The sequence below is a fragment of the Jaculus jaculus genome, chromosome 2 (genome assembly GCF_020740685.1).
Source record: "Jaculus jaculus isolate mJacJac1 chromosome 2, mJacJac1.mat.Y.cur, whole genome shotgun sequence".
NCBI lineage: Eukaryota > Metazoa > Chordata > Mammalia > Rodentia > Dipodidae > Jaculus > Jaculus jaculus.
Genome location: NC_059103.1, coordinates 137376309 through 137396769, shown reverse-complemented (window position 1 = coordinate 137396769; position 20461 = coordinate 137376309). Strand labels below are relative to the sequence as shown.

Below are 20461 nucleotides of genomic sequence, written 5' to 3'. Positions count from 1 at the left end.
ATGTGCAAATATAGTTGGGACTATATAAAACCATGAGATAAGTCATTGGATTAATTTAATTTAATGGTTTGTTCCAAATATCAGCCCATTATCCCACTAAATATTCGTTCACAATTCCAAAACTGCATTAAGGACCAACCCATGTAATCTTCAAAATGTTGGAGTAGATTAATCCTCTTACTGATAAAATTTTTTCAGTGAGCTCTCAGCTTAGACTTTTCTTTTTTTTTTTTTTTTTTTGTTCATTTTATTTATTTATTTGAGAGTTACAGAAAGAGAGAAAGAGGAAGATAGAGAGAGAGAGAGAATGGGTGCACCAGGGCCTCTAGCCACTGCAAACGAACTCCAGATGCATGCGGCCCCTTGTGCATCTGGCTAACGTAGGTCCTGGGGAATTGAGCCTCGAACTGGGGTCCTTAGGCTTCACAGGCAAGTGCTTAACCGCTAAGCCATCTCTCCAGCCCAACTTTTCTTCATTTTTACTATGTGTAATAAAACACATTATAAAAACATGCTTTTACTCTGACCTACTGATGGGTGAAATTGGTCAATTCTTACATCACATTAGAACAAAATTCTAGGGTCTATGCCATTTTTCTCACAGTAGCTATTTCAAGGGAGGAAAAGCCTAAGGATATAACATGACTGTCTCTGATCCAAATTTTAAATAATAAACTATTTTTAGGTTGAAACAAATCTAATATATTATAAAATTTCCTCATGCACTTTACAAAAATTAATTTTCAGGTAGTTTTTTCAAAAAGTTTTCAAAGAACAGACCTCTTTTCTGTATAAAGATATAAACTGAACAGAGTGAACTTCAACAAGCTCTGTTCATATCATTTCTGAAACTGAACTGTGACAAGCATAACAAATTAAAAAGTTTAGTCAGTAATGACCTTGACATCTGATAGAATAAAGAGAAAACTTGAAAAACCATCTCAGAAGTGACATGTTACAAACAAAGGAGAGAAGAGGGTGTTAAAAAAAATGAACTGAAATACAAGCTGTTTCGTGCTACCTAAAAAGTAAGAATGTAGGAATTAAAGTATTACAAAGTGCTAAATAAGAAATTAAAAGCTAATATTTCATCTGCCTTTTATAAAATGTATAGCTAATTAAGTTATTTAATTTTAGAATTAGAAATAGAAATATACAATGCATATTAAATGCTTAATATGATTTACCTATATGTGTATGAATAAATACATATATAACACTTTAATATTACAAAAAGCAGTATTACAACACTGAGTTCTCACACAAAGACCTTTTATAAAACTCTCTGCAAACATCTAATCAACTGACATCCTTGTACATACCAAAGAGCATTCCCGCAAAAGGACTACAGAGATTACGATTAGCAGATGTGGATGGTTCATTGTCTCGAGCACTAAAAAAAAAAAAGACAGACAGACAGAGACATGTTATTAAAACCCATATAATTTTCAGAAAGCCAAAATTCAGAGTAAATATTGGGCATGGTGGTACAAACCAGTAATACAAGGACTTGGGAAACTAAGGAACGTGTGAGGTCAGCCTGGGCACTACATAGTGAGTTCGTTCCAGGCCAGGCTGGGCTACATAAAAAGGCTCTGTTTCAAAACATAACAACATTAGAGTAGGGCTGGAGACATGGCTTAGTGATTAAGATGCTTGCCTGCAAAGCCTAAGGACCCAGGTCCAATTCCCCAAGACCCACGTAAGCCAGATGCACAAGGTGACATATGCCTCTGGAGTTTGTCTGCAGTGGCTAGAGGCCCTGGCATACCCATCCTCTCTATCTGCCTTCTTTCTTTCTTTCTTTCTTTTCTTCTTTCTCTCTCTCTCTCTCTCTCTCTCTCTCTCTCTCTCTCTCTCTCTCTCTCTCTCTCTCTCTCTCTCTCTCTGTCTCTCTCTCATAAATAAGTATTAAAAACATTGGAAGGCTGGAGAGCTGCCTTAGTAGTTAAGGCACTTGCCTATGAAGACTAAGGACTCAAGTTGGACTCTCCAAATCCCACATAAGCCAGAAGCACAGTGACACAAACATGCAGGGTTGCACATACACACAAGAGGGCTCACGTGTCTGGAGTTCAACTGCAGGGGGTGGTTCTCTCTCTCACACACACACTACACATACACACACACACACACACACACACACACACACACACACATTCAAGCAGTTTTTTTTTAAGGCAGTCTGTTGGGATTGCCTCAAAAAAAAAAGAGAGAGAGAGAGAGAGAGAGAGAGAGAGAGAGAAAGGGTCTGTGTGCAGGCAGGCATGGAATGGAACAGGAGTTGGACTTGAGGAGATAAACAACCCAGTGCACTTCACCGTGGCCCCAGCCGAGGGCACAGAGGAACTGGGAAAATAAGCAAGAGTGCTGCTTTCTTAGTGAATCTGATTTCAGCACAAGGGTGAAGAAGATAGACACTGAGGACAACCAACACCTACCAAACCAGAGATCAAGAGGCTCCTAAGTGCCCATCACTGAAATAGACTTGAAATGCACCCAACATGGCTCAGGGAATTTTGCAGAAGATGAGGCAGAAAGAATGTTAGAGCCACAAGTTGGGACATTTTGCACAGAGACATTGCCTCTCCCCCATAACTGACTGCTGCCCCCATAAAACATGACCCACCCTTCCCATGGGGTTGACCTGCATCCCCAAGAAGGAAGGCCTCTTTAGAAAAGGGGCAGGGATGAGGGAAAGGATGGTACCAACATGTGTTGTTTACATATTAAATATGTCCATATCTAATAAAAATAAAATTTAAAAGTAGAGTAAAATTAGATTTTATTATTGGCCCTTCAAACTGTTAAAGTCACTATTATATAATGTTTCAAGTTAGTTGAAATTATATCATTTCTTTGAACTCTAATATATTCAGATTCTATAAATATACAACTTTGTTTATGTCTGCGTCAACAGCTCCATAAATTGAAAAATAAAATCTTCTTTTATATAGTTACCCAATAAGAAAAAGAGATATAACTTCATATAAACAGATTCTAAAGAAAAAAGGTAAAGTACAACCTATGTGTACACTTGGAAAAAAAATTATCACCTCCCCACAAAAATAAGCATCTTCTTTGAAAAACAGGAACAAGAAAAAAAGTTCAGTAAGTTCCTCAAAGAAAACTTTATTAAGCATAGTGTATATATCATTATTTCCCCAAAGAGACACCTATCTTTTGTTTGGGGTATTTTTTTTTTTTGGTTTATTTTTATTCATTTATTTGAGAGTGACAGAGAAAGAGGCAGATATACAGAGAGAATGGGTGCACCAGGGCCTCCAGCCACTGCAAGCGAACTCCAGACGCATTCGCCCCCTTGTGGATCTGGCTAATGTGGGTCCTGGGGAATAAAGCTTTGAACTGGGGTCTTTAGGCTTCACAGGAAAGCGCTTAACCACTAAGGCATCTCTCCAGCCCAAGAGACACCTTTCTTGACATATGGCAATATTATCTTCATTATATTTTAGATTTGGACCATTTAGACGTTCCCTTATTAGCTTATGTTAATCACACAAAATGATTTCATTATGACATTTTCATAAAGGCATATAATGTACTTTGATCACACTCACCTCCCCATTAACTTCTCTTGTATCCCAACCTCTAATCTTTTTCTACTCCTTAATTGTTCCCTTTCTACTTTCATGTCCTTTTTATTGGAAGGGGGAATAGGGTCTCATGTATCCCATGCTGGCCTTGAACTCACTATGTAGCCAATAATGACCTTAAATTTCTGATCCCCCTGCCTCTACCTCCTATGTGCTGATATTTAAGAAATACCCTACCATACTAAGTTTATGTGATGCTAGGTATCAAACCCAAGTCTTCACATATGCTGAGCAAGCACTCAATCCAATGAGCTACAACCCAAGCATTTGTGTCTTTTTTTAAAGAACCACCTGCTCTTATGTTTGATACAGGAAAGCATCAAAATAGAACAAACTTTCTTTTCAACAGACAGAAACATGAGGAATTATTTTACCTAGTAAACATAAAAACTACCTATTCAGTAAGCGACAATAGGCTAAATTTTTTAAAAGAAAAATCTATACTACAGGAACACTCTCATTTCTAGTCCAGTTGCATCACTATTACTCCAAGATATTTTATTTTTTGTATTTTTATTTATTTATTAGAGAGAAAATGGGTGTGCCAGGGCCTCTAATCACTGCCGATGAACTCCAGACGCATTTGCCATCTTGTGCATCTGCTTACACGGGACCTGAAGGATCAAACCTGGGTCCTTAGGTTTTGCAGACAAATACCTTAACCACTAAACCATCCTCTCCAGCCCCAAGATATTTTAAATTTATTATCAGACTATCAAATTTTCTGTTTGTTTCTCCTTTTGTTATTTGAAACAAACTTATATACTTTCTCATAATAGGGACTTATTCAAAATGTCATGGCAAAGCTTTACAACCAAAAGGCCATTTTTCTTTCTTTTTTGGGGGGAGGGGTTTCGAGGTAGGGTCTCACTCTAGCTCAGGCTGACCTGGAATTCACTATGGAGTCTCAGGGTGGCCTCGAACTCACCACAATCCTCCTACCTCTGCCACCCGAGTGCTGGGATTAAAGGTATGCATCACCACGCCCAGCAAAAGGTCATTTTTCAAAAGAATATTACAGGGCTGAGGATGATGTGGCAGAGTGCTTTCCTAGCAGGCTCAAGCCCAATGGCCAGTCTCTAGCGTTGAAAAAAAAAATGCTAAAAGTATGATACATTTTAATTTACTGCTACCTCACCTTTTCCCCTCTGTAATTCCCTTCTCACCAGTTAAGGAAGGTGGTTAACACATTATTCCTTTCTCACTAGTCAAGGAAGGTAGCTAATGCACTATGACTTTTAACCCTTTCAATAAGCTGTTTTTAGACAGATGCTATTCCACAGAGTAATGGCTCAAGAAGAGAATTAATATCACATACTATACCTTTTATTTCCAGCAGATGAAATTCGCATGTTTTGTTCTTCTGTGACATCACCATCATTCTCCACAGGAAGCATGTACCCTTGTTTGTTTCCACGCATCCTTAAAAGCACATTAGCTTATAAAGCATGTTCCACATACATTGGACCTTCTTATCTCTCTTGGGGGTTTAACCATGTCATGTTTTAACATCAAAGGGTATGTTGGCATTTTATAAACACATTCTAAAATTAATTTAAATAAGACTTGTTTCAAGTATGTTCTGCTGGATAATAACAAATACTAAAAGTTTAGATTCCATTTCTTTTACCAGTGAAGAGAATGAGTGTGCTTCACACGTTAGGCAAACACTCTACCATAGACCTTTCCTAAGTCTTTCTTTTTAACCAAAATTCTTATAGGTCACTATAACTTCTAGCTTTTCTTCATTTCACAGTTACAAAGTGTAAATATATTTTTAAGTTATGGTAATATACTGGTTTTTATCATTCAGGTAATAGGTCAATTACTAAGCATGTCTTGCATGCCACAAACTTTTCTAGGTATAGGGTGTGTCTATAGGACCTACACTCATTGACAGTTATGATCAAAACTCAAAATGAGACTGTGCTTGAAGCCAAACATTACAGATTCTGGGAAATATTTATTGCATATACAAAGATTTTAACTTCAAAATGTAGCCATGGTCTTATCACTAAATTAAACCAAATATAGAAAATCATGATATTTGCCAACATAAACTTCATGAAAGAAATTATTACCAAAAGATAAATAGAAAACTTTTTTTGAAAACTTTATTTGAAAATAAGTTGATAAATGGGTAGAAAATGATTAAGCTCATTTTATATATAAGGTTCTAAACAGCAGACAAGAATAGAATTTTTGTAGATTTACCATATGATCCAGCTATGCCACTCTTAGACATATATCCTAAGACTGTTCTCACCTTAGAGATACTTGCACAACCATATTTATTGCTGTTCTATTCACAATAGCTAGGAAATGGAACCAGCCTAGATGTCCCTCATCAGATGAATGGATAATAAAGATGTGGTATATTTACACAATGGAGTTATATTCAGCAGTAAAGAAAAATGTAATCATAAAATTCGCAGGGAAATGGATGTATCTGGAAAGGATTATACTAAGTGAGGTAACCCAGGCCAGAAAACCAAATGTCACATGTTTCCTTTCATATGTGGAGCCTAGCTACAAATGTCTAGACTTGCATGTGAACTGGAACCAAAAATCAGTAGCAGAGGCCATTAAGCTAGGAAAAGGCTATAATGGAGGGAAGAGAGGGAAGGACTTAAGGTGGTGGTATTTTTATTTGTATATATGTAAAAGAACACATTATAAGGAGTGGGACGACCTAAGTGAGGCCAGGGGAAGAGATTGTGTAAGAGAAGGGTCAATCAAAATTCAAGATATTCTGAATAAGACATATAAAAGCCTACTTTTTTGGATAATGGCACATCCAAAAGCCATAGACTACTACTAGAAAATTTTCAGTGCCAGGGATGGGATACCTTCCAGTGAATTGTTGGCCAGGGAGGTCCCTGTTGCCTCCAAAACATTACAGGATATTGCCAACGCCATTGGTTTCCCTTGAAAAACAGATGGTAAGACCCTATTGCTGAAGATTTCACATGCCTGGGCAGTAAGGTCACTGAGAAATCAAGCTGATAATGAGCTGAAAACCTTGTCCCTGTAGGCCAGTCAACTGAAAGCTGGAAAAAGCTGCACAGCATGCAGTCCTACGGGAGACAGAAGTCATCAGTGGTAAAAACAGTGGACACTGGAAACTTCAAGCTTGGCCAGATAGGCCAAATGACTGAACTGGTCCAATAGTGACATTTCTGCTCTGGGGGAAACCAACTGCTCTGTAATTGTACTGGAGGCCTGCTCTATGGGAGGGAATGCATGCCTGGTACTGAAAACCTAATCAAAAGCCTATGACAGGATAGGTCATGAGCCTTGGGGGTATAAAGCCTGCTCTGTCTGGATAAATGCATATATTATTCCCACCAAACTGCCCTGAAAACACTACACTTAATGTTCATCTTCATGTATCAATGCTACTCTCACTTCTGGTTAGAGAAGCTTCTCTTTTCAGATGATGATGACCACTGGAATGACCCAAAAGGCAACATAGTGTTGAGAAGTGACAGACGAGTGTCCAGCACTGAAACATCTCTATCATACCCTCCAAGGCTTAGGATCCATTGCAGAAGAGGTGGTGGAAAGAATGTAAGAGCCAAAGGAAGGGTATGACTTCTTACAATGCAACTGTCCTGACAGAAATTGGCCTTGATATCCATGACCTCACAGTGCCTAGCAATACCTTTATAAGACCCTTATAATAGGAGAAAAAGATAATGACATCAAAATAAGAGATAAACTAACAGAGAGGGAGGGGATATGATGGAGAATGGAGTTGTGAAGGGGAAAGTGGGGGAGGGAAATGAATTATCGTGGTTTATTGTCTAGTATAGAAGATGTCAATAAAAATTTTTAAAGAATAGATTTTTTATCCTGAAAAAAACAAAACACTTTCAGAAAGTAATAGTGAAAAAAATAATTTTTAATTAATTTTTTAATTTTTTTCCATTTGGCAAACACTGATTTGTTTTAAGTTTAATTTCTCATTACTAGAAAATCCAGTGTAACTTTCTTTATATGAACATTTGTGAACATTTTATACATTAACTTTCTTTATGTGGCTGTTCAATTACTAAGCTATGTTTTTTCCCCACGAAGAACAATAGAAAAAATACGGGTATCAAAGTATAATTCATTATTTAAGATGAATTTCATTATCAGATTAACAAAACTGACAATTTTAGCTTTAACAGAAAGGAACTTGGTCTCCATAAAAACCAGCACATCAAATTCTTTCTTCACTTGTTTCTATCATGAAAGCCAAGGTGAAAATCATCTGTGGAGAAAAATCTATGTTGATGTTCATCTGAGTAACACTATGACTTTAGCAGGACACGTGGATGGCTCCCATCTTTTTTCTTTTTTTTTTTTTAATTAATTATTTATTTGAGAGCAACAGACACAGAGAGAAAGACAGATAGAGGGAGAGAGAGAGAATGGACGCGCCAGGGCTTCCAGCCTCTGCAAACGAACTCCAGACGCGTGCGCCCCCTTGTGCATCTGGCTAACGTGGGACCTGGGGAACTGAGCCTTGAACTGGGGTCCTTAGGCTTCACAGGCAAGCGCTTAACCACTAAGCCATCTCTCCAGCCCCCATCTTTTTTCTTAATGTGTGTTTGAAACAGAACTTTCAATACCCTTTTAAATTTTACTTTCACTTATCAAGAAACCAAAGAGCTGGTTTTATCACACTGAAATCCTAGATACTCAAGTCTCTTAAACTGACACATCAATTTTGTTAGATTCCCTATTTCTATCACTTAAAGAATATAAATATAAACTCAAACTTGTAATTAACAATGTCAGGCAACCAGATTTAGTTATACTAGTACCATAAAACTATAAATGTGCAGAAGATTTAACAGAGCAAGCCTGAAACTGCCAATGCTTAGAAAGGGCTGCTTGTATAAGCAATCCTTGGCTGGGACCTGAAAACAGATTTTAGGATATTCCCACCATCTAGGAATTAATGTGTTCCTAAACTATTTTCACAAACAATATAGTCCATGAAAATATGCCTACTTCCCTTCAGTGAATCTGAAAATTGATTATATGCTAGCATTTTCAGTTAAACTGTCTAGCTTTTGAGTTTTTCTAGCTTTTTTTTTAAATACAGCTATAGCCAAAGTAGTCACACTAAAATATATTTTATAGGGTCTTCAGCATACAAACACACACACACACACACACACACACACACACACACCATAAAGCAATATATGCCTAAGGAGTCATTTTCAAATTTCATATTCAAGAATTTTAACAAATAATTTTATTTATGTATTTAATATGTAAATCAGAGTGTGAGGGACTAAGAGACTGGAGAGATGGCTTAGCTGTTAAGGCGCTTGTCTGCAAAACCTAAGAACCCAGGTTCAATTCCCCAGTGCCCACATAAGCCAGATGCACAAGGCGGAGCATGCATCTGAAATTCATCACAGTGGCTGGAGGCCTAGGTACACTCTTCTCTTCCTCCCCAATAAAAAATATTTTAAAAAAATAAAGAATGTGAGGGACTGAATGAACTACAAAATAGTTTCATCATTCTGTCATTTATTTAAAATAGGAATGGTAAATAGAAATGGCTCTATTTCCTTTAAGACACGGGTCAACAACTCTAGCTGATGAGGTAAAAATCTTAATGCTCAAATAAGCTTGGGTTTAAACTAGAGGCCAAGTTTACTCTAATAATTAACACACAGGTTAATGTTTCTTTAAAAAAAAAAGAGCATGGGGAAAAAAAAACTCTTCACAAGTAAACCGAATTGTTTAAAACCACACATTTTTCAGCTAACTTGAAGGAGAATGAACAATTCCTACATTATCAAAACTATTTTCTTTTTCCTTAAAAAGCAACCCTAACTTAGAAGCAAAATTACAATGTCAAAATATCAGTAACAAATAATAAAAATAAAATAACATCTATTGATCCTATATTGAACATCATAAAGAGAGGAAGAATCTTACTTCTCTTTACTTTAAAGAAATATCAAATGTATAGTAACAGCCACATCATTTTCCTCTCTTTTGTGTGTGTGTATGTGCATAGGGTATGCATCTATATAAACATGTTCATATCCATGTGGGCCTATATGTATGTGTGGGTGCAATACATAGGGGTGTTATGCATGTGGTGGCCACAGTTGATGTCAAATGTCTTTCTTGAATGTCTCTGACTATGGCAAGTTCTCTTAACTGAACCCAAAGCTCAGCAATTCAGCTAGTCTAGCTTAGCCATCCAGTTGCCACAAAGATCCTCTGTTTCTGACCCCCAGGAGCTGGGATTACAAGTGGCCCACTACACTGTCTAATATTTATGTGGGTGCTGGGATCCCAACTCAAGTACTTATATTTGTGCAACAAGCACTTTATCTATCCACTGAGACAACCCTCACTTTGCTTTCATAGTGTGGTAGTTTCAATGTAAATGTAAGTCCCCCATAGTCTCAGGTTCTTTCTTTCTTTCTGTTTGTTGTTGTGGTTGTTTTAAGGTAGGGTCTCACTCTAGCCAAAGCTGACCTGGAACTTACTCTGTAGTCCCAGGCTAGCCTTGAACTCACAGTAATCCTCCCACCTCTGCCTTCTAAGTGCTGGAATTAAAGGCATGCATTATCATGCCGGCCCTGAGGTTTTTGTTTTAGTTTGGTTTTTGTTTTGTTTTGTTTTTATTAAGCTTGTAACTTAAGTCTCCAGCAGCCTGGGGCACGGATCTAAGTCCAGCTCTGTGGTGTGTACAGAGCAGTTTGAGCTAGGTTGTTCTTGGTTGCAGGCTGTTTGATGGTGTCTCTGTATGAATCTGTAGAAGACAGCCACCACTGAGAGGGTGCTTCACCTGGATTCTGTTAGCCTGAAATAAACCCTTTCATCTTATAAGCTGCTTCTGGTCAGATGCGTTGTGCCAGCAATGAGAAGGTATCTGCAACATATTTTCAAAAGTATCTCAGGGCTGGGAAGATGACTCAAGCAGTTAAGGGTGTTTGCTTGCCAAGCCTGCTGGACAAAAAAAAGTGGTACGACAAAAGTTTTGTGTTCCTTTGCAGAAGCAAGAGGCCCTGGCACACATACACATTCATATACACACAAATAAATATTTTTTTCTTTTATTTTTTCAAGGTAGGGTCTCACTCTAGCCCAGGCTGACCTGGAATTCACTATGGAGTCTCAGGGTGGCCTCGAACTCACCACAATCCTCCTACCTCTGCCTCCTGAGTGTTGGGATTAAAGGCGTGCACCATCACACCCAGCTACAAATAAATATTTTAAGGAAACAGAAACACAAACTTTAAAAAAACATAAAGGAATACCACTTTTCAGGCTTGGAGGTTTATACCTGTAATCTCAGCACCAGGAAGGTTGAGGCAGGAAGATTTAGAGATCAGCCTGGGTTACAACAGTGAGTTCCAGGCCAGCCTCAGCTAGATAAGACTTTGCATCAAAAAAATAAAAACAAAATAAAAAATCAGGGCTGGGAAATGGCTCAGTGGAAAAGGGATTACCACACAAGTGGGAGGAACAGAGTGGATTCCCAAAAACCACATAAAGCCAGTACATGGTGACAGAAGCATCTACAAGGCCAACACTCTTATAGCAAGAGGGAGGCAGAAACACAATATCCCTAAAAGTCTGTATGCCAACTAGCCTGACAAATCCAAGTGCAAATCCTGCCTCAAGCAAGGTGGAAGGCCTGCATACCCTATAACAAATACATAGCTCACTCATGCATACACACACACCACACACACACAAAAATAACAGGGCTTAGAGAGATGGCTCACTGGTTAAGGTGCTTACCTACAAAACCTAAGGACCAGGGTTCAATTCCCCAGGACCCACATACAGCCAGATGCACAAGGTGGCACAACATGCATATAGAGTTTGTTTTCAGTGGCTAGAGACCCTGGCATGCCCATTCTCTCTCTCTCTCTCTCTCTCTCTCTCTCTCTCTCTCTCTCTCTCTTCCCCTTCCTCCCTCCCTCTCAAATAAATAACTAATTTAAGAAAATATTTAAAGAAAACAGGACTGGAGAAATGGCTTAGTAGTTAAGGCCCTTGCCGGCAAAGCCTAAGGACAAGGGTTCAAGTCTCCAGGTTCCACATAAGCCAGATGCACATGGCCATGCATGTGTCTGGAGTTCATTTGCAATGGCTAGAGGCCCTGACATGCCCATTCTCCTCCCTCCCTCCCTGCCCCTGCCTCTCTCTCTCTCTCCCTGCCCCTGCCTCTCTCTCTCTCTCCCTGCCCCTGCCTCTCTCTCTCTCTCTCTCTCTCTCTCTCTCTCTCTTTCTAATAAAAACTTTTTAAAAGGTCTGGGCATGACGGCACACGTGTTTAATCCCAGCACTTGGGAGGCAGAGGTAGAAGGATCACCATGAGTTCAAAGCTACCCTGAGACTACATAATGAATTCTAGGTCAGCCTGGACTAGAGTGAAACTCTACCTCAATAAACTAAAAAACTTAAAAAATAATAATAACAGGGCTGGAGAAATGGCTTCCCAGTTCAGCACGTGCCTGTGAAGCCTAAGGACTCCAGTTTGAGGCTCAATTCCCCAGTACCCACGTAAGCCAGATGCACAAAGTGGCGCATGCATCTGGAGTTCGTTTGCAGTGGCTGGAGGCCCTGGCGTACCCATTCATATTCATTCATATTCTCTCTCTCCCTCTATCTCTCTCTCTCTCTCTTTCTCTCTCTCCTCCCTCTTTCCCTCCCTCCTCCCTTCTCTTTTGCTCTCAAATGAATAAATGAAAAAAATAACAAAAAAGGATATGATGTGAGGATGTGTGCACATGCTAATGAATTCTCCTTTTTTAGTTTGTTGAGTTGGTTGGTTGGTTTTGGCTTTTTTTTTGGTTTCTTGAGGTAGGGTCTCACTCTAGCCCAGGCTGACCTGGAACTCATTCTGTAATTCCAGGCTGGTCTCAAACAAATGGTGATCCTCCTACCTCTGCCTCCCAAGTGCTAGGATTAAAGGCAGGCACCACCACACCCAGCTTACATAGAAACTAAAATACAGCATCTTTTTATACTAAAAACTTTTTACTCATTAACATTAAAGTAACATATTAACTTCTACAGCTCAAGTTAGTAAATAATGAGTCTAGCATGACTATCTTTAAAAAGTCTGTAAATCACAAACTATCATGAAAAACTCTATTGAACTTTAGAAAACTCCTAAAACATAAATTTTACTGATTAGTATATAAATGAATATATAAGTACATAAATGATACACATAAGCACACACAGAAGGAAATTGTCTATACTGCTAATCTCCTTGTTAATTATTACTACTGCCAATAATTTATCACATGACTTTAGGAAAGTAACATAATTTGAAGAGCTTTCACTTTCCTATCTTTAAAGTGAGAAAAACAAAGCATCAAAATACATTATAGTACATTAAAAAAAAAACTCAAGATACAGAGAAAATAAGAGTGAAAACATGAAAAAAATTACTGTCAGTGGATAAAGTGCTTGCCACGCAAATTTTGAGTATCTGAATTAGGACTCCCAGAAAGCATGTAAAAGCGAAACCCACGGAAAAAATCCTGGTACTATAGTGGGAATCTGTAATCCTAATACACCTAAAAGCAAGAAAGAAGGCAGGGGCTGGAGAGATGGCAAAGCAGAAGGAACTAAGTTCAATTCCCTAGAACTCACGTAAGCCAAATGTACATAATGGCACATGCGTCTGGAGTTGGTTTGCAGTGGCTTGAGGTGGTGGTGCGCCCATTCTCTCTCTATGTCTCTCTGTCTCAACTAAATAAACAAGAAGTATACACACACACACACACACACACACACACAAACACACACATACACACACACACACACTTTGTTTTGTTTTGTTTTGTTTCTCGAGGTAGAGTCTTACTCTAGTCCATGCTGACCTGGAATTCACTATGTAGTCTCAAGGTGGCCTTGAACTCACAGTGGTCCTCCTACCTCTGCCAAATAAGAAATCTTTTTTAAAGAGAAAGACAGAAGAATCTACAAGAAGCTGTCATGCCAGCTTGGCTGGTAAAGGGAGCCATAATAAGACAAGGTGAAAGTTGAGGACCAACATCTGAGGTTGTCCTCTAAACTCCACATATGTGCCAAGGCAAGTGTATGTCTGCACTCACATACATGAACATGGACACACATACAGCACATACACATACATATCATACACACAAACAACTATAAAAGTAGAACTTAGGACTGAGAGGATAGTTCAGTAAATTAAGTCCTTTCTGCCTAAGCATCCTTAGCACCCACATAGATGCCTGTCATCCCAGCATTCAAGGAGTGGAGATTAGAAGCCCAGGGCAAGCTGGCTAGCTAGACTAAATCAGTGAGCTCTGAGTTCAAGTGACAGAACAGTCTCAGTAAAATAAAGTGGAAAGTGATCAAGGCGATCAGATGTCAACCTCAGCCTCCACATGCCCACATAGATGCATGCTCTACCCAAATCTATACCCATACAATGCAAAAAGAAAGAAGGAAGGAGAGAAGGGGGAGGGGGAGGGGGAGGGGGGAGGGGGAGGGGGGAGGGGGAGAGGCAGAAGGGGAGGGGGAGGGGGAGAGGCAGAGGGAGAGGGAGAGGGAGACGGAAGGGAAGGGGAAGGGGAAGGGGAAGGGGAAGGGAACGGGAAGGGGAAGGGGAAGGGGAAGGGAACGGGAAGGGGAAGGGGAAGGGAACGGGAAGGGAAGGGGAAGGGAAGGGGAAGGGAAGGGGAAGGGAAGGGGAAGGGAAGGGAAGGGGAAGGGGAAGGGGAAGGGGAAGGGAAGGGGAAGGGAAGGGAAGGGGAAGGGGAAGGGGAAGGGAGGGGGAAGGGGAAGGGAGGGGGAAGGGGAAGGGAGGGGAAGGGGAAGGGGAAGGGAGGGGAAGGGGAAGGGGAAGGGAGGGGAAGGGGAAGGGGAAGGGGAAGGGAGGGGAGGGGGAAGGGGAAGGGGAAGGGAGGGGGAAGGGGAAGGGGAAGGGGAAGGGAAGAAGGGAAGGGAAGAAGAAGGGAAGGGAAGAAGAAGGGAAGAGAAGAAGAAGGGAAGGGAAGAAGAAGGGAAGGGAAGAAGAAGGGTGGGAGGGAGAGGGCAGAAGAAGAATTCATCAGACACTTCCTTTAGGAAGGGAAAAAAAGAAAACAAGGGAATATTAGAAGAATGAAGAAAAGTCAATTTTGTACTATAGTGTCATAATTTGCACTAATCTGGAGTAATTTCTCTTACTAATCACTCTACCTATTAAATGTAAACCACTGAATGACCGATATGAAATATTTTGAAGGTTAGCTGGATATTACCCCAATTATCATCAGACATGTATGAAATACCTTAGCATATGGAGATATGGGAGCTGATATAGTAACAAACAGAAGTAACACATGACTTACATTTTGAAAAAATAGTGTTTAGACTATTTAGAATAGCTCCTGAATAAGAACTCAACAATCTGTTTTCAAAATACCATCTGGGGAGAATGGAATTTCAAAGGAGAAAGTGGGGGTGTGAGGGGGAGAATTACCATGGGATTTTTTTATAATCATGGAAAATGCTAATAAAAAATTTTTTAAAAATACCATCTGGGGAAGTGAAGCTAGTATTTGTTAAAGGTCATTTCATTTATATTAGTAAGAAAATAAAGTAGTTATTAATTAGAGGGAAACTAATTCATTAGTTCATATATGAAATTGCCACAAGATAAAAATATTAAAACAACAGATTGTAAGAAACATAGTACTAATTATACATCAGTTTTTTTAATCCATACTTAAATTATGCTTATATTACATTCTGAAAGAAAATATCACAAAAGGAAGTTTTTAAAGTTCTCGTATACAGATGAATTATCACCATGATTCTACAAGTACCTGCAGTTCCCCAATTGAGAAGTCCTTTAGTTAAGGCAGCTTTTGGCCACCTTTAGATATAAACATTTTCAAATATAAGATTTCAAATATGGGATTTGCAACATTTCCTGAAGAATAAACAATTAGGTTCAGATACAGAAACTATAACAAGAATTCAATACTTCTAATCCCTTTAGAATAGAAATGTAATCTCAAATTACCTAAATTACAACAATATTAAAAATATCTGAGCAAGACATAGAGCTGTAGAATAAAAAGTATTGTAAATTATAATTATATATAAGTATATAAATCATAAGTATTAGGATAAAAGAATTATAAAAGCTTTATATTATTAACAATCAAAATACTGAAATGCAACATTAACCCTGTGAAGATTTTTTTAAATACTAAAAAGCAAGCTAATTGGACTATTAAATGAAACAATTCTCAAAAATAGTTCCAAATATAGGTTTCATCCTTAAATTAACAAGCTGATGAAAAATGTGAGGTTCTGTGATATTTTTCCATCTCTGAATTAGGAAAAATATTCAGAGAGTTCTATCTCTAAGTTAGGGAAGCAATGGCAAGCTTACAGTAAAAGAAATGGCAAAAAAAAAAAAAAATACTAAGAAAAAATAGTATCACAAAAATCAATCATTCAAAGACAAACATTTGAAAATCTGGCTCAAGAAAAACTTAATGTGGGCTGGAAGGATGGCTTAACAATTAAGGCATTTGCTTGCAAAGCCAAAGGACCAATGTTCTATTCCCCAGGTCCCACATTAGCCAGATGCACAAGGGGGCACACGCATCTAAAGTTGGTTTACAGTGGGTAAAAGCCCTGGAGCACCCATTCTCTCTCCCTCTCTCTCTCTCTCCCCCTCCCTCCCTCCCTCCTTCTCTGTCAAACAAATAATAAATAAAAATAAAATATTGAAAAAAATGCCATTTCAATTAAATAAAACTCTAATTCAGAGCCTGGGGAGACGGCTCAGCCGTTAAAGGCTCTGGTTTAAAAAGCTTGCCAACTTAGCTGGGCATGGTGGCACATGCCTTTAATCCCAGCACTCGGGAGGCAGAGGTAGGAGGATCACTTTGAGTTCAAGGCCACCCTGAGACTACGTAGTGAATTCTAGGTCAGACTAAGCTAGAGTGAGACCCTAGCTTGGAAAACGAAAGAAGAAAAAAAAAAAAAAAAAAGCCTACCAACTTGAGGTTCAATTCCCCACCTACTCACATGAAGCTAGATAGGTGTGCAATTGGAGCAGCAAGAGGCAGTGGCACACCCATACATACACACACACACAAACACACACACACACTTGCACAAATAAATAACTTTATGTCCAATTAAATGTCTTTAAAATACACTGATAAAAGTATATGAACATTAAAATAAGCTATATGTGATCTATGTTAAGATGTCTTTTGCTTCCCTACATTTTGACATCTGAAATTGAGTTGGCCATCGACCTTACTTTAAATTATTACAGAAAGTTACAGGGACACTATGAATCAAACTAGCCTGAGGTCTCGCCTTGGAGATTTTTTGGACACTACTGTCAATATGAATTCAGACTGTAAACCTGAATCAGTACCACTTCACACTTCAAAGTACCAGGTGACATCTTTTTTTTTTAAAAAACTCCCTCTACTCAGTGCCAATGTATGGACAAAGACATTCCCTTCTGTGAGAATGTTTCCCATTTACTTTTATACTAAGGATATATCCTTTCCATTTTCTACCTCCCAATAGGGTCCCCCATCTTGGGTATTTTCCCCTCCCAGGCTTCACAAAACTGATAGCCTGGTAGAAATAATAAAATATAATAAATCCACACAGCTTCTGTCCAATGTAATTATAAATGTAACTATAAAAGTAATTACAATGTTATGCAAATAAAGAATAAAAAGTGGTAAATACCTGTCATTTGTATATACTCTCAAAAGTCTTCTGTCAAAATCGCTTTCATATCTAAACCTCTCATCCATTTCTTCACTTACTTCAGGATCTTGGTCTGGTCTATAGTAATGTCTGTTAAGAATACAATCCTCATTAAACCTTCGAAATCTTCTTTCTGGAACACCAGCCTTGCTGGCAAGCCTTTGATGTTTAGTATTAGCAATGCCTACTTCTTCATTCGTTTTCTTAATAATTCTTCTATTCCTTAATTCAATTTCATCATCTAGTTGTCGATATCTGTCCTCCTCCAGTCGTCTTTGGTTTAGAAGTTCTTCATATGCTTCTGAAGGAATTAAAACATCTCTTCTAGATCTCTCTGAATGTGTGCAAGATGTTTGTATTTGTGGAGGTATATCAGGTTTAACTTGGCTAACAGGATTTTTATTTCTTTGACTCTTAGGCTGAAAGAAAACACAAATCTTAATAAGATACTATCATGTAAAGGGTAATTAAAGCCTCAAATCATATTAAGTCTTTACTATCTCTTGTTTGACATTTAATCAACAGTTTAAAATGTTTTTGCTTTAAAAAAAAGTAAAAAGGAAACTTTATTATGCAATAAAATGGGTTTTTTTCTTTGTTTGTTTAAAGTAGGGTCTCATTATAGCCCAAGTTGACCTGAAATTTACTATGTCGTTTCAGGCTGGCCTTGAATTCACAGTGATCTTCCTACCTCGATATCCCAAATACTATGATTAAAGGTGTGTGCCATCACACCCAGCAATAAAATATTTTAAGTATCACCAGACAGACAAAAGTAAAATGAGCAAGTAGCTATGAAAATGAGAAAAAATAAATGCAAGTTCCTATCCTAAGAAACAGTACACATTTTTAAATATTTACTTGCATGTGTGTATGTGTGTACATGTGCCTGTGTGGCAGAGTTTCATGCTGCTGCAAATGACTACCCATTCAACTTTACATGAGTGGCTGGGGAATTGAACCTGGGCTGGAGGGCTTTGTAAGCAACAGCCTTAACTCTCTGAGCCATCAACTCAACCCCAATACTAGACAATTTTTTTTTAATTTGTTTGTTTAAGGAGATATAAAGAGAAGAGAAAGGAAGGGAGGAGGGTACTCGATAGGTTGATATTGTATATACGTAAGTATAATGATTGAGATGGGGAGGTAATATGATGGAGAATGGAATTTCAAAGGGGAAAGTGTCGGGGGGGGGGAGGGAGGGAATTACCATGGAATATTTTTTATAATCATGGAAAATGTTAATAAAAATTAAAAAATAAAAAAAAATGGGAAAAAAGGTATGCACCACCAAAAAATAAAATAAAAATTTAAATTTTAATTTTAATTTAAAAAAAATTCTTTGTTTATTTTTATTTATTTGAGAGCAACAGACAGAGAAAGAGGAAGAGAGAGAGAGAGAGAGAGAGAATGGGCGTGCCAGGGCCTCCAGCCACTGCAAACAAACTCCAGATGTGTGTGCCCCCTTGTGCATCTGGCTAACGTGGGTCCTGGGGAATGCAGCCTCGAACCGGGGTCCTTAGGCTTCACAGGTAAGCACTTAACTGCTAAGCCATCTCTCCAGCCCCCCAATACTAGACATTTTTAAAATATTTACATATTACTTCAAATTAAATTCTTATAAAAAATATAGAAGGCAGTAAACTTAATTTAGAAAAAAATGTAAACACCATATACGTATTAGAAATTCCTTCATCATTATTCTTCTATTCCATAACATACACACAATAGTTTTAAAAATCACTTAAAGAAAAATTTTTTTTTTTAAATATGCATGGTGGCCACTGTGACCCTATCACTTAGGGAGCAAAGGCAGAATTACCATAAGCTCAAGGCCAGCCTGGTCACAGTGAGTTCCAGGCCAGCCTAGGCTACACAGCAAGGCCTTGTCTCAAAAAAATAAATTAAATCACTTAGCAAAGCTGATCTATAAAAGTAAAGGTCCCAAGTGGAATTAAATTTTAAAGTTCTTCAATACAAGATAAAACAATTATTTTGATTATCTTTGTGGATTTCACTAAACCACAAAAACAAAGTGAGAAACATAATTTATCTACATTAATATTAAGGTTTTTTTGTTCAGCAGCAGGATACCAAAGCGAAAGTTTCAACATCACAAACTAACAAGGTATAATACATAAACTACAGAAACAATACCTGAAAGTATAGTCTTAAGGGATAATACTTAAGTCAGCGTTTTGTTCTTTAGAAATAATATGTGAATCACATATAATTTATCAGTTGCATTAATAGGTAAGAAGCAAATAAAATTAATTTTAACAATGTATTTTACTCAATACATCCAAAATATTATTCCAATGTATAATCTAAACAGAAAAGTTATAAGGTAATTCATATTTTTAGAGTGATCATTTGAAATCTGGTGCATTTCTCACATTTACAGTACATCTCAATTCATGCAAGAGGTTTCATTGAAAATACATGATCTATATTATATTTCATTAAACATAGGTTCACATACACAAATTGTTCCTCTCATACTGTCTAATAGCTGTATGAAATGCCAGAAATTTTTTATTTACTATTTGTGTCCATGTTAACAAGACTCAGTCACTTTTAGAATTAATGTAACTTTGAAACAAAAGCAGGTTAAAGAGCTACATGAATCCAAGTTAATTTACTAACTAGTGCCAACTTAATGTTATTAACGTTGACTTTAAAGAGGATTTAACATTATTTGAAACACAACTCTAAATTTATCAATATTAACAAGGTAGGGCTAGAGAGATGGCTCAAAGGTTAACCGAAGCCTGATGGCCTGGATCCAAGTCCCCAGTACACAGGTAAAGCTAGATGCACAAAGTGTCACACGTCTGGAGTTCGTTTACAGCAACAGGAGAAGATCCTGGAGTGTTAATACTCACTGTCTGTCTCCCTGTCTTTCTCTCCAATAAATAAATCATTTTAAAATAAGCTGAGGGTGGTGGTGCACGCCTTTAATCCTAGCACTCAGGAGGCAGAGGTAAGAGGATCACCATGAGTTCGAGGCCACCCTGAGACTACATAGTGAATTCCAGGTCAGTCTGCGCTAACGTGAGACCCTACCTCAGAAAACCAAAAATTAATTA

General features: G+C 38.1%; 1 protein-coding gene across 10 annotated transcripts in view; it reads right to left on the bottom strand.

The window, feature by feature from the left end:
- The window catches only part of Cspp1 (centrosome and spindle pole associated protein 1), a 164833-nt gene that overhangs the window by 103381 nt on the left and 40991 nt on the right, over nt 1-20461 (bottom strand). For 8 of the 10 annotated variants that reach the window (XM_045143285.1, XM_045143289.1, XM_045143287.1 and 5 more), the window contains 3 exons: nt 17352-17791; nt 4938-5036; nt 1323-1393 (listed from right to left, as the gene is read on the bottom strand). In XM_045143285.1, the coding sequence (XP_044999220.1) occupies nt 1323-1393; nt 4938-5036; nt 17352-17791 (610 nt within the window). The remainder of the gene's footprint in view (nt 1-1322; nt 1394-4937; nt 5037-17351; nt 17792-20461) is intronic. The other 2 variants (XM_045143293.1, XM_045143294.1) reach the window with 1 other exon arrangement.